Source organism: Enhydra lutris, unplaced genomic scaffold, assembly GCF_002288905.1.
Source record: "Enhydra lutris kenyoni isolate GAN:26980312 unplaced genomic scaffold, ASM228890v2 scaffoldscaffold3, whole genome shotgun sequence".
Lineage (NCBI taxonomy): Eukaryota > Metazoa > Chordata > Mammalia > Carnivora > Mustelidae > Enhydra > Enhydra lutris.
Window position 1 is genome coordinate 45,471,244 of NW_019154087.1, and position 13,665 is coordinate 45,484,908.

The 13,665-nt window shown below is 42.6% G+C and overlaps 1 protein-coding gene across 1 annotated transcript; it reads left to right on the forward strand.

The window, feature by feature from the left end:
• Positions 1 to 267: 267 nt before the first annotated feature.
• On the forward strand, positions 268 to 11,005 carry LOC111154734 (toll like receptor 2). The gene is made up of 2 exons (XM_022514615.1): positions 268 to 447; positions 8,509 to 11,005. Exon 2 carries the CDS (start codon positions 8,525 to 8,527, stop codon positions 10,880 to 10,882), a length of 2,358 nt encoding a protein of 785 aa, XP_022370323.1. The 5' UTR covers positions 268 to 447; positions 8,509 to 8,524; the 3' UTR covers positions 10,883 to 11,005.
• The last annotated feature ends 2,660 nt before the right edge of the window (positions 11,006 to 13,665 follow it).

A 13,665-nucleotide genomic window follows, 5' to 3' on the forward strand; every position in this document is an offset into this window, starting at 1 on the left:
CTGCGTTTCCGGGTACGGGAGGCTTTGTTGCCAAAGCTTCAATAAAATACTGGTTGGGTACTAGCCACCGATTGTGAAATCTTCCTCCGTGCTCCGGGAATTCACCCCTGGGGCCGCTGGCAGTCTCGGTTCTCTTTTCTCCGCCTCTGACCTCCAACAGCCCCAGCGCCCTCCTGGGACCCTGGCGGCCCCGGGTCTCCCACCGCCTCCGTCAAAGTCATCTGACGCAGCCCGGAGCCAAGGCGGCGGCGGCGCTGGTGGCGCGGACCCTGTGGCCTCGCCTCCCCCGCGCGGCGGCGAGCGTAGCGGACTGGCGGTCCCCGCAGCCCGCGAGGAGGGACCACAGGCCCGCGCACTTTTACTTTCGCTGCCCTCCTAGAACGGGGCGCGTTGCGTCCGCGCGCGGCAGAGTAGGCGCGGCCGGACTGCGGCTCGGTGAGCTCCCAGGTACGTCGGGCCTTTCCCATCGCCGCGCTCCAAAGCTGCCCCCGCAGCAGTCCGCAGGGGTGCGCTGGACGCCGACCCGGTCGCGGGGGATCCCCGCTAAGCCATCGTCTGAGCGCGGGGCTGGAGGCTGACCGGCGGGCGGGGGTGGGGGAAGAGCCCCGGGACACCAGGACCCGACGCTCTCGCGGCCTGGGTCTGCGCGCCTCGCTTCTCCCCGGACGAGGGCGACGACGGTCTGGTAAGGGCTTTCAGGTGGCGCGTGCGTCCGGCTGGGGGAACCCCGCAAGTGGGAGACCCATCGCCGCGAGAAGTGGGGAAGGGTCAACTGCAGATCCGCGCGGGACTCTCGCACCCTAACCCCGAGCCCGGCCTCTGCGCGGGGGTGAGCTTCACGGACCCTGCGTGTGCCTCCATCCTTAAAATATCTGATGAGAAAGTAACTTAGAGCTTTTAAGCTTGAGTGAGTTCTTGAAATAAGAATGCCCTGAAGTTCCCCCTTCTAACTTCAACTTATGTAAATGAGAACTTGTGTTCAGAACTTAGATACAAGCCAGGATAGAGTTTTTTACTGCTTTCTGGGAGGCGGGGGTTGATTGACTGATGTGTAAACAGCTCAGCTGGCTGAGATGATGCTACTCTTACTGAAGGTCTTGTCTGCGCTTGTTACTAACTCAGATCTTTACCCAAAAGCAACTGGTGGATAGGGTGGCCTGACTTGAAAGCAGAGACCAAAAAAGGAAATGGCAAACATCCTATTTGAAAATGGCTTATTCACCGGTATTTTAAGTTTCTTCCTGTTCTAAGCAGAGAACATTTGCATCTTTAAACTTTCATAATGCACTCATTTTATGAAAATTGCTAGAAGTTTACAGCATGTTTTGTAAGTTTCTAAGCTATCAGTTAAATTTTTTTGGATTGTTTTCTTTAAGAATTTGGCTTGGTTGGTTAAATATCTTATTTTGATTTTCCTGATTGAGCATAATTTATGGTTAAACGGCATCATGGGGGTGACCTTCTTATCAAGATCTCCTAACAAATATAAGTTGTGTTTACTCCTTATTAATAAGAAGCTTGCTTTTCCAGACACCTGGGTGGCCCAGTGGGTTGAGGCCTCTGCCTTCGGCTGGTGTCATGATTCCCAGAGTCCTGGGACGGAGCCCCACATAGGGTTATCTGCTCAGCAGGGAGCCTGCTTCCCTCTCTCTCTCTCTGCCTGCCTCTCTGCCTACTTGTGATCTCTGTCTGTCAAATAAATAAATAAAATCTTTAAAAAAAGAAGCTTGCTTTTCAAAATTATGTTTTCCCCCAGAATAGCATTTAAAATTTATATTATTTTTCCTCGTACCAAAAAGCCATGCCTGAGTCTTTGAATGCTGTCTTATCAATTATTAAATTTAAAAAAATGCAATCATTACTTCTTGCTGCTTACTCTTACCAAATTTATTTATTATTTATTATTATTATTATTTATTTTCCAAATTGTGGAAGAACATATGTTTCAAGGTACTTCTTTCAATGAGGGACTATGGATAAAAACTATTTTTTTTGCTTTTGAATGTCTCAAAATGTCTATCTCACCTTTGCTCTTGAATGATAATTTTTTTTTTTGAATGATAATTTAAATGGGTCTCGACGTCTAGATTGACAGGTGTGTCTTCCCTGCCCTTTGAGGATATCATTACATTGTTTTCAGGCTAGAGGAGGAATTTTTATTCTTTTTTGCTGAGGATTCAATATGTATTTATAATTTGGCAACTTATTTTTTTTCCATTTGAAGAAAATGTTTAGCTATTCTGTCTTTTAATATTTGGATCCACAGCAGTGTACATGGTAGGCCTGGAGTTCTGATTTCTTTTTTTTTTTTTTTAAAGATTTTCTTTATTCATTAGAGAGAGATTACAAGTGGGCAGACAGGCAGGCAGAGAGAGAGGAGGAAGCAGGCTCCCTGCTGAGCAGAGAGCCCAATGTGGGGCTCGATCCCAGGACCCTGAGATCATGACCCTAGCCGAAGGCAGAGGTTTAACCCGCTGAGCCACCCAGGCGCCCCCTGGAGTTCTGATTTCTTACAGGAGATTTCTAGTAGGCTGGATTTCAGCTAGGACCAGAGGGCAGAGACTTTTGAGATCCCTGTTCAGATAAAGGGTAGCCTTTTCCCTGCCTGTGGCTTTATGGAGAGTACACTTTCAGTTCCCAATGGTGCATTGGGCTCTCCATCCCTTCTCCACTCCGGCTTCGTGCGACCATTACAGCAGTAGCCTTGATGTGGGTTATCTGGTCATGGCTCGCTGGGGACCACGGGGCTTCAAGTTCCTCTCAGTTCTGGATCCGCAGATGTGCACAGCCTAGGTTGCCGCTCCCGCCAGGCTTACCTGTCAGACTGGCATCTTTCCCTGGGTCTTGGGCCAGTAACGCTTCACCACTCTGTCAATATTATGAATTCTTTAAGCAGATGATTTTATACTTTGTATAGAACCCACAACCCTCATTAGATAGGCTCCCACTCTGGCTAACTGTAGCCACTGCTTTTCCCTTTCTCAGTGCCTTACTCCGCAGAGCTCTCAGCCCCATGCTGTAATGTTGAGGGGAAATGGGAGGAGAGAGATGTGACTGTCATCTTCAGTGTCAGGTTGTGAGTGGTCCTTTTGGCATCACTGGTAATTGTTATTTGTTGAAAAGTCACCATGCCGTAAGTACCACATAATATTTGTATGAAACAGTCCAAGATCCCTGCTGTTACGAATTTTACAGTTGAAAGACAGAAGGCTAGGAAACATTTTAAAAATAGATGTATTTGACCTTTAAGTCTCAGCTGAAAACTAGTATAGATTTCTTAAAATTGGTGCTATTTATTATAAAATGGAATTGATCAAGTGAATTTTGGTTGTCCAGTACAGTTCATACTAAGATGATTTTTTTTCAATAACTGATTCAGCAGAAAGACAATGGGATAACTATGGTACCAAATAGTAATCTCATCTCATCTTACCCCTGTCAGTTTTAGGGGTAGGGACAATACTGGATCTATAGTCCTTATGGGTTAGTTTCTGTTGCCTGCTTTTCTGCTCTTCTGTACTCATTATCTTTGCTTCCTATAGTACCTGGTTGTCTTTTATGGTGTACTGGACATACACTTTGAAAACTGTTTGTAGGAAGAAATTTGAGGCCCAGATAATATTAGTCTCTTCTAGAGAAAATTTCCCTTAGCTTCTGCAGCTAGCTGTGAGCACTAGCATTCCAGAAATAATCTTCATCCATTTTCAGAGACAGAGACTGTCTGAACCATCCGGATAGATCAGAGCTGTGCTACGGTCTACCTAAGGGCTTAGTTTCCCCTGGTTTAGCTTTACCTTTCCATCCATGATTGCCCCAGACCTTAACCTTAAATGTTCCGTCCTTTAAGGCTGTCAGAGTGTCACGCAGCCTATCAGATGAGGCTTACTGTGTTCAAGGTGATGAAGGATGAGGTTGAAGATTTTGGCAGAGAACTGGAAACTGTAAAAAATGACATAGCGGATGGGGAAAAGAACCAAAGAGAAGTTAAATAGATGAAGATGCAATAACTGCAAAATTTAAAAGCCATGGATGGATCCACCGATAGATTAAACACAGCTGGAGAGAGAATAAACTAGAAAGTACATCCGAAGAAAATATCGAGACTGAAACTTGAAGAGACAAAATATGGAAAGAACAGAAGAGAAGGGTCCTGGAAAATAGAGCTAAACTAGTGCTTAGATGAAAACGTCTGACCGTAGATGAATATATTAGAAATGAAGAATGGCTGAAGATTAGTGACCAAGCATCTACCTTGAGAAATTAGAATAAGAACAGTAAAATAAATTTAGAGGAAGCAGAAGGAAGGAAATAGTAATATAAGAATCGAAATTAGTGAAATAGAAAAGAAATAGAGGATCTATGAAGTGAGAAGCTGGTTTTTGAAATGCTAGTAAAAAATGATAAACTGCTGACCGTCAAGACAATAAAAAAAAAGCAGGCACAAAGAACTCCAGCTAAGGGATAAGACAGGACATTAAAATAGTAAGAGGATGTTCTGAGTAACTGTGTCAATAAATTTGAAAATTTAAAAGAAAATGATAGATCCCTTGAAAAACACAATTTACCAAAAGCTGACAGATAAGAAAAAGAACATCTGAATAGTTCCATAGCTGTTAAGTATATGTAATGTATTTTACAAAAACAAGATAAATGTACAGATAATAACAACAAAAACTGAAGGCTCAAAAGGCAGCATTGGTGAATTCTACTCAAGGAAAGGAAGGGAAATGTATAAGGCAATTTTACTCTGAATATAGATGGAAAATTCTAGAGAAAATATTAGTGAATAAAAATATCCAGTAAAATATAAAAAGGATAATATATCCAGACTAACTTGGGTTTATTCTAAAAAGACAACATTGTCTCAGCACTAAATCAATTAAAGTAAATCACCAGTATTCTCAAGGTGAAGATGGAAATCCATGTAATCATCTCAATGGGTACAGGAAGATAAAAAAGAATTTGATAAAATTCAACATTCAGTAATCAAGAAAACAAAATAAAGATATACAGATTGGAAGAAAGAAAAAAGAACCCATTACATCTGGGTGATATGATTGTGTACATGGAAAATAAAAATAATCTACAAACTGGAATTACTAAATCAGTTTAGCAAGGTTGCTTAAGTGCGTGGTAAATACATAAAATTTAATTGAATATATATGTATGTGTGTGTGTATTTCCAAATAGTTATATATATATAGTGTTACCAGTACAAGGATAAGACAAATAGATCAGAATTGAGAGCAGTGAGACACACTCACTCCTATGAGGACATGTGGCTAATTGGCAAGGGTAAATATTGTTGATTGTTTCCCCAAAATGATCTTTTTAAAAATGGTGCTGTGTCGATTGAATATCCATATTGGAAATAAAATGAATCCAATCCACTACTTCAAATATTAATCCCTAGGAATAAAAGGCAAAGCGATAAAGATTTTGGAGAATAATAAAGAGGGGCACCTGGGTGGCCCAGTCAGTTGGGCATCTGCCTTCGGCTGGGGTCATGATCCCAGGGTCCTGGGATTGACTCCTGAGTCAGGCTCCCTGCTCAGCAGGGAATCTGCTTCTCCCTTTGCCCCTCTCCTGCCAGCCCTCCTTGCCCTCTCTCTCAAATATAGAAAAAATAATAAAGAGAATATCTTCATGATACTATAACAAAGGCTTTTTAAATAGGCCACAAAAGTGACTACTAAGAAACAAAATAGAACACATAAGAACGTCTGTTCATCGAAAGAGCTCATGTAGAAAGTGAGAAGGAAAGGTGTAGAGTGGGAGAAGACAGAGTCGTACCTTGTTTTGTTGCCGGGGGGTGAGTTCCGGATTTTTTACAGATTTAAGTTATGTAGCAACCCTGCATTGAACAAGTCTGTTGCTGTCATGTTTCCAACAGCACTTGCTCACTTTGGGTGTCTGTGTCACCTTTCGGTAATTCTGGCAATATTTCAAACTTTTCCACGATTATTATATTCATTATGATGATCCGTGATCAGTGATGATGACACACTGAAAGCTCGGATGATGGCTAGCCTCCATTAGCAAGAAATTGTTTTTATTTTTGTTTTATTTTTAATTTTTTAAGATTTTATTCATTTATTTGACAGAGAGAGACACAGTGAGAGAGAGAGAGAGCACAAGCAGGGGGAGTAGGAGAGGAAGTAGACTTCCCGCTGAGCAGGGAGCCCGACATGGGACTCAATCCTAGGACCCTGGAATCATGACCCGAGCTGAAGGCAGACAATTAACTGCCTGAGCCACCCAGGTGCCCCAATAAATCATTTTTAAATGAAGGTATGTGTTATTTTTTTAAAGACATTGCACATTTAGCAGACTACGGTGTAGTGTAAACTTAGCTTGTGAGTGCACTGGGAATCAAAATTCATTTGACTCTCTGTATTGGGATAGTTGTTTTATTGTTGTGGAACTGGAGCCGCAGTATCTCTAAGGAATGCCTGTATCTGTAACACATGCGTCTTCTATTCTGAGAGTATATATCTTTATATATGTGTATAAATTATTAAATTAAGTATTAAGTATATATGATTTAACATTTATAATAATTGTTAAAATAATGACAATCCAGTAGAAAACAGTAGGTCAAACATCGAAACCGTGCACATTGCAGGTGAAGATGTTCAGACTCAGTAGTAGTCCAGGAAGTGAGATTCAGATTACAGTGAGATGACACCACCTCCTACCAGAATTGCTGAAATGAAAAAGACTGGCCGTGCACAGTGGTGGCAAGATCTAGACAGCCGGGCTCTCATACAGTGCTGATGGGAATGCCAACTGTGGCTTATCCATACTATGAAACACCGCCACTCATTGGGAAAGAATCAGAAATGTCAGGGGCACCTGCGTGGCTCAGTTGGTTAAGCATCTGCCTTGGGCTCAGATTATGGTCCCCGGGTCCTGGGATCGAGCCCCACATCAGGCTCCTTTCTCAGCGGGGAGTCTGCTTTTCTCTATCCCTCTGGCTGCTTCTCCCTCTCCTTATGCGCTCGCGCTCGCTCGCTCTCTTTCTCTGTCAAATAAATAATTTTAAAAAGGAAAACCTATTTTTTAAAAAAAAGGAATAGAAGTGCCTCTCTGTGTGGAAGTAGGAAGATGTCAAGCTACATTGTTAGGTGAGAAGTGAAAGTCCAAAATAACTCTGCATGGTGTGGCCCCATTTATCTAGAAGAGACAGGAGGCGATGCCAAGCAATTGCATTGGGGCGGCCATAAAAAATCTGGCAGCAACTATTAAATTTCCAAACCAAGTTATGTATTAACATTATGTATGTTTTAAGTCTCTGTGCCTATAAATTATATAGACTGTGCTTTGATAATCTCTCATTCTGTGAAGGTGGGAAATTAGTTTTACCTATAAAAAGTGTCGTTGGGGTTAAATTTTTAAAAACGTTTTGTGCAGTTTATGTAGTGAGCAAATACAGAGGAGTGCAGGCACAAGGAATGAGAGAGCTGAATCAAGGCAAAGAGGGATACACGGCCCAGAAGGAGGACAGAAAGAGGGTGCTGGATTTATGGGTGTAGGGAATCTCCTGGTGGTGGAGAGTGTGTGGACCGCTTTACTTCCCCTACATTCACCCCAACAGCCCATCCAGACCGAGCACTGCTTCTGCACTTCTCTGCAGGAAGAGAACGTTCTGATGGTCTCATTGTCCATCAGCCCAGCAACCACCTTGCTGTGGCTGGCATTCCCAGCATTCCTCCTGCCTGCCAGTAGTAAGAGCCAGACAAACTTGAGGAGCATGGGACCTTTGTCTTTTGGTGAAAGCTTGCTACCACTGGAGCTGTGTTCAGTGAATAGTTGTCCAGTGAGAGCTGTGGCTGGGCTCTGTGAGATCTCTAACTCATAGGGGACATCGAGGCAGGGAGGAGGCATGCTTAAATACAAGAAGGTTTGAAGTGCAAGAGTAGGTGATTGTAAATCCATATGGTTAGGCCTAGCTCATTTATTTCTTCTTTCTTTCTTTCTTAAACATTTATTTATTTATTTTAGAGAGCGAGAACGTGAGCATGAGCAGGGGGTGAGTGGGGGAGAGGGAGAGTAGCTCAGCAGGGAGTCTGATGCAGGGCTTGATCTCAAGACCCTGAGATCATGACCTGAGCTGAAGCCAAGAGTTGGACACTTAACTGAGCCACCCAAGCCTAACTCATTTCTTCACCTGCTGGCTTATTCGTTCCTCCATTCATTCATTTGCTCATTCTTTCAGCTCATGCTTAGTGAGACGTGCTCTGTATTCCAGATGGTATTAGGCTTTTAGGTCATGGCATAGGGGCAGAAATCTCTGTTGGTATTGCTAGATGTGTCAGGGAACTCATTTGTCATCCTCATTCATACATTTCATTTGCCTCTGTTTTCCTGGTACTCTGTGTGTGTGTGTGTGTGTGTGTGTGTGTGTGTGTGTGTGTGTATGTTATGCCTTACAAAATGTTTCTCAAGAACAGGAGTCATGATAAACTGTCAAACACAACTGCTCATTTGAACCTCTTTTATTTGTAGGTTGGACCCCTGGACGATGTCACGTGTTTTGTGGACAGTATGGGTGTTGGGGGCTGTAACCAAACTCTCCAAGGAAGAGGGCCTTGATCAGGCTTCTTCTCCATCCTGTGACCCCATGGGTGTCTGTGATGGCCGTTTCAGATCTTTAAAGTCCATCCCGTCAGGGCTCACGGCCGCTGTGAGAGGCCTTGACCTCTCCAACAATGAGATCACCTACATCCGCAACAGGGACCTGCAGGGCTGCGTGAACCTCGAGGCTCTGAAGCTGGCGTTGAATGGAATTAATGCCATAGAGAAAGATTCTTTTAATTCCCTGCGGAGTCTCGAACATTTGGACTTATCCTATAATCTCTTATCGAACTTATCATCCTCCTGGTTCAGGCCCCTTTCTTCCCTAAAGTTCTTAAACTTACTGGGAAATCCTTACAAATCTCTCGGGGAAACACCTCTTTTTTCTCAGCTTACAAATTTGCAAATTCTGAAAGTAGGGAGTACTGACAGCTTCACTGAACTTCAGGAGAAGGATTTTGCTGGGCTCACTTTTCTTGAGGAACTTGAGATTGATGCTTCAAATCTCCAGCGGTATGAGCCAGAGAGTTTGAAATCAATTCAGAACATCAGCCACCTGGCTCTTCGTATGAAGGAGCCTATTTTCTTGCTGGAGATTTTTGTAGATCTTTCAAGGTCCTTGAAACATTTAGAACTGAGAGATACTCATTTGAACACTTTCCAGTTTTCGAAAGCATCCATCAGGGAAACAAATACGTTGATTAAAAAGTGGACGTTTAGAAACGTGAAAATCACTGATGGAACTTTTAGCGAACTTGTGAAACTGCTGAATTGTGTCTCTGGAGTGTTAGAAGTTGAGTTTGAGGGCTGTACCCTCGATGGGCTTGGTGATTTTGACATATCTGATGTGGACAAAATTAAAAATATACTTGGGATAGAGACCTTAATAGTACGGAGGTTGGCTATTCCATATTTTTACTCATTTTATGATATGAGTACTATCTATTCACTTACAGCAAACGTGAAAAGGGTCACAGTAGAAAGCAGTAAGGTTTTTCTGGTTCCTTGCTCACTTTCACAACATTTAAAGTCACTAGAATATTTGGATCTCAGTGATAATTTAATGGTTGAGGAATCCTTGGGAAACTCAGCCTGTGAGCAGGCCTGGCCCCTCCTGCAAACCTTAATTTTAAGGCAAAATCGTTTGAAATCATTAGAAAAAACCGGAGAGACTTTGCTTACTCTGAAAAACCTGACTAAGCTTGACATTAGTAAGAATAATTATGTTTCTATGCCTGAAACTTGTCAGTGGCCAGACAAGTTGAAATACTTGAACTTATCCAACACGAGAATATACAGTGTCACCCGTTGCATCCCCTGGATGCTGGAAATTTTAGATATTAGCAATAACAACCTCGATTCCTTTTCCCTGATTTTGCCACAACTCAAAGAACTTTATATTTCCAGAAATAAGTTGAAGACCCTACCAGATGCCTCCTTCTTACCCACGTTACGCGTCTTGAGAATCAGCAGAAATACAATAAGTACTTTCACTAAGGAGCAACTTGATTCTTTTAGCACATTGGAGGCTTTGGAAGCTGGCAGTAACAATTTCCTTTGCTCCTGTGAATTCCTGGCTTTCACTGGGGAGCAGCAGTCGCTGGCCCAGATCCTGACCGACTGGCCAGACAACTACCTGTGTGATTCTCCATTCTCCGTGCATGGCCAGCGGGTTAAGGACACGTGGCTCCCGGCCTCTGAATGCCACCGGGTGGCTCTGGTGTCTGCTGTGTGCTCGGTCCTCTTCCTGCTGATACTGCTCACGGGGGTCCTGTGCCACCACTTCCATGGGCTGTGGTACCTGAAAATGATGTGGGTCTGGCTTCAGGCCAAGAGGAAGCCCAGGAAAGCGCCCCCCAGGGACCTGTGCTATGATGCCTTCGTGTCCTACAGTGAGCGCGATTCCTACTGGGTGGAGAACATGATGGTCCAGGAGCTGGAGCACTTCGACCCTCCCTTCAAGCTGTGCCTTCACAAGCGGGACTTTATCCCCGGCAAATGGATCATTGACAATATCATTGACTCCATCGAGAAGAGCCACAAGACCATCTTTGTGCTCTCAGAGAACTTTGTGAAGAGTGAGTGGTGTAAGTATGAGCTGGACTTCTCCCATTTTCGACTTTTTGATGAGAACAACGATGCTGCCATTCTCATTCTTCTGGAGCCCATTGAGAAGAAGGCCATCCCCCAGCGTTTCTGTAAGCTGCGGAAGATAATGAACACCAAGACCTACTTGGAGTGGCCCACAGATGAAACTCAGCAGGAAGTGTTTTGGTTAAATTTGAGAACAGCAATAAAGTCCTAGATTCCTTCATTAAAGGCCAGTCTGGGTCTGCTGGTGGTCTTTGTATCACTAGTGGTAGCTTATTCTGACATGGTTGTATGGAAACTGTTTGCAGACTTGCTTATTAAAACCAGTAAAACTGTTGGTATTTTGTTTTGTTTTATAAAAACTACCAGCGTAAAAATAAAAGTTTCTTGGTTTTTCTTTATCCTGTCAGATAATCATGATCTAGTTCATTACTGACATCAGGATTATCTGTAGCTTAGTTCATTAGGAAATAGCACAAACGAACAGATCTCATAGGAATATGTTGGTCAGTTTTCTGCAAAGATACTCATTTGTGTCTGCAGATGGCATTCTCTGCCCCACTTGGCTGTCTCCTCTGTGTGACTACTCTTGAGAATAACAGGGCAAAAGGTTGGGGAACTCAGCCAAACTTGTTGCTATTCCTAGAAAAAAAGTGCCTTGAAAATTTATCAGGATGCAGAATACCTACATGGTGGTGTCACGTGACCTGGGTCTGCCTTTCTGGGTGTTGGATGGGTTTCTTCAGTCACAGTTACTTGAGAGAGACCCTAGAACACCATATACAGTAAATTTTATCTTTCCATGGAAATGACACTGGTGAAGAACACCTGACCCTTGAACAATGCAGGAGGGGCAGTGATGTATCCTCTCCCCACTGTGCACTTGGAAATCTGTGCATGTGACTTTGACTTCTCAAAACCTTAACTACTAGTAGTTTATGGTAGACCAGTAGCCCTGCTGATAACATAAACAGCCGATTGACACACATTTTGTATTTTATATGTATTATATATGGTATTCTTACAAAAAAGTCAGCTAGAGAAAAGAAAATGTTAAGAAAATCATTAATCTGTGCATAAATGGACCCACACTGGTCGAACCATTGCTGTTCAAGGGGCAAGCGTAAATAAAATACTCCATTTAGAGGACTTCAAAGGAAGCTCCCATATCCCTGACTCTGATCTTCCTTCAGCCTTTAACTCTGTGTGAAGTTCTAATGAGTTCCTAGTTACCCAATCTTCTAATTCATTTCCTCTGGAGCATCTTGCTTTTTTCTTCTTGTGAAAAAGCCTTATTTCTGATTCTAAAAAGGTCTCTTTCTTCCCCCTCTGAACATGTGAGCTAAATAGATTTTTAAATTTATTTTAAAATCTCTATACCTAGATATTTCTCAAAATGACCCAAAAATAGTTGATACACAACAATTTAACGACAGACACTACTTCTGCATGTTAATTTTTAAAAAGATTTTATTTTTAGTTTTGCAAGATAGAGCATGAGCGAGCATGAGGAGGGGGGATGGGCAGCAGGAGAAGCAGACTCCCCACTGAGCAGGGAGCCAGATGTGGGGCTCAATCCCAGGACCCTGGGATCATGATCTGAGCCAAAGGCAGACGCTTATCTGTCTGAGCCACCCAGGCACCCTCCATATGTTAATTTTTATAATCTAGGGTTAATACTACATTTAATGCAATTAATTAAGCTCAGAGCTATTTACTGATTCATTCCAAATTTCTTCCTAAACTGGGAGCCACTCGTGAAAGAAAGTGAACTTCACCTGACCTGCTCAGTTCTTTTTTTTTTTTTTTAAGATTTTATTTGAGAGAGAGAGAGAGTGAGAGAGAACACAAAAGGGGAGAAGGTCAGAGGGTAAAGCAGACTCCCCACGGAGCTGGGAGCCCAGTGTGGGACTCGATCCTGGAACTCCGGGACCATGACCTGAGCCGAAGGCAGTAGCTCAACCAACTGAGCCACCCAGGCACCCTGTAACCTGCTCAGTTCTTAGCCAGAACCGGGTTTGTGTGGTTGATTGGCTCTGGAGTCTGAAAAACCTGGGTCCATAAATGTGTATCCTTGGGCAAGTCAGTTAAGTGACCCCAAATATTGTTCTGCCCTTAGGATAGGAACACTAATATATACATCATGTAGGTCTGAATATACAGTAATTTAGGTAAAACACTGTGTGTGTGCCCCTTGATTATCATTCCCTCTGGAGGGGGGAGGAGGACAAGGGGACCAAGCCTCTGAGAAAGGGAACCATTCATGCTCACAAGGGGTGACAGTGGTGCCTATGTAGATATTAGCTATTATTATTATTTTTTTCTCTGAGAAGTGGTTTGTCTTCTCATAGATTATAGTTTGTAAATGTATATTTTTCTGTTATGGGTTCTCTCAGTGATCTAAGGGACCCTGTTTTTTGCAGAAAAATACTGCAGAGAAATAAGCTCATTAAGTGCAAAGCAGTTTTAGTCCTGAGGAAACTCAGATAGTGTTTCTTCTCTCTCATACCAACTCCTGGGAAAGTGTTATGGAAGAGATAGTAGCCAGCCTAAGAAATACAATGGACAAGTTCAGGAGAAGGAAAGGTGTTACAAAAACCAAAGACAATAATGGATTTTTGCTTTATTTTTCTGTGCCCTACATTTAAGCACGATTTAATTATCATGAGAACCAGACAAATTTAACATAGATTTGGTCTGTAGATTTATTTCCAGTAATTTAAACAGCAAGAGAAAGAGCTCCATAGTTAGTTGGTAGATTGAAAGTAATGTTATAAAAATAACCTTTATTTTTCTCATTGCAGATGCTAAACATGTTCACCATAGAAATTTTGGAAAAGAGATAAGAGCATATAAAGAAAGTAAGAATCCACTCTTATCCCTTCACCTTGTGGTGAAGGGATACTAGTGGTTCTTCTAGTCACTGTGTAGTATATAGCTCTCCATAATTTTTTCAATGTGTATAAACATACTGCTTCACAAAATTGGAATTAGATT

What these genes read in the sequence shown, in the direction of transcription:
- LOC111154734 (XM_022514615.1), top strand. Translation starts at nt 8,525, where the DNA reads ATGTCACGTGTTTTGTGGACAGTATGGGTGTTGGGGGCTGTAACCAAA.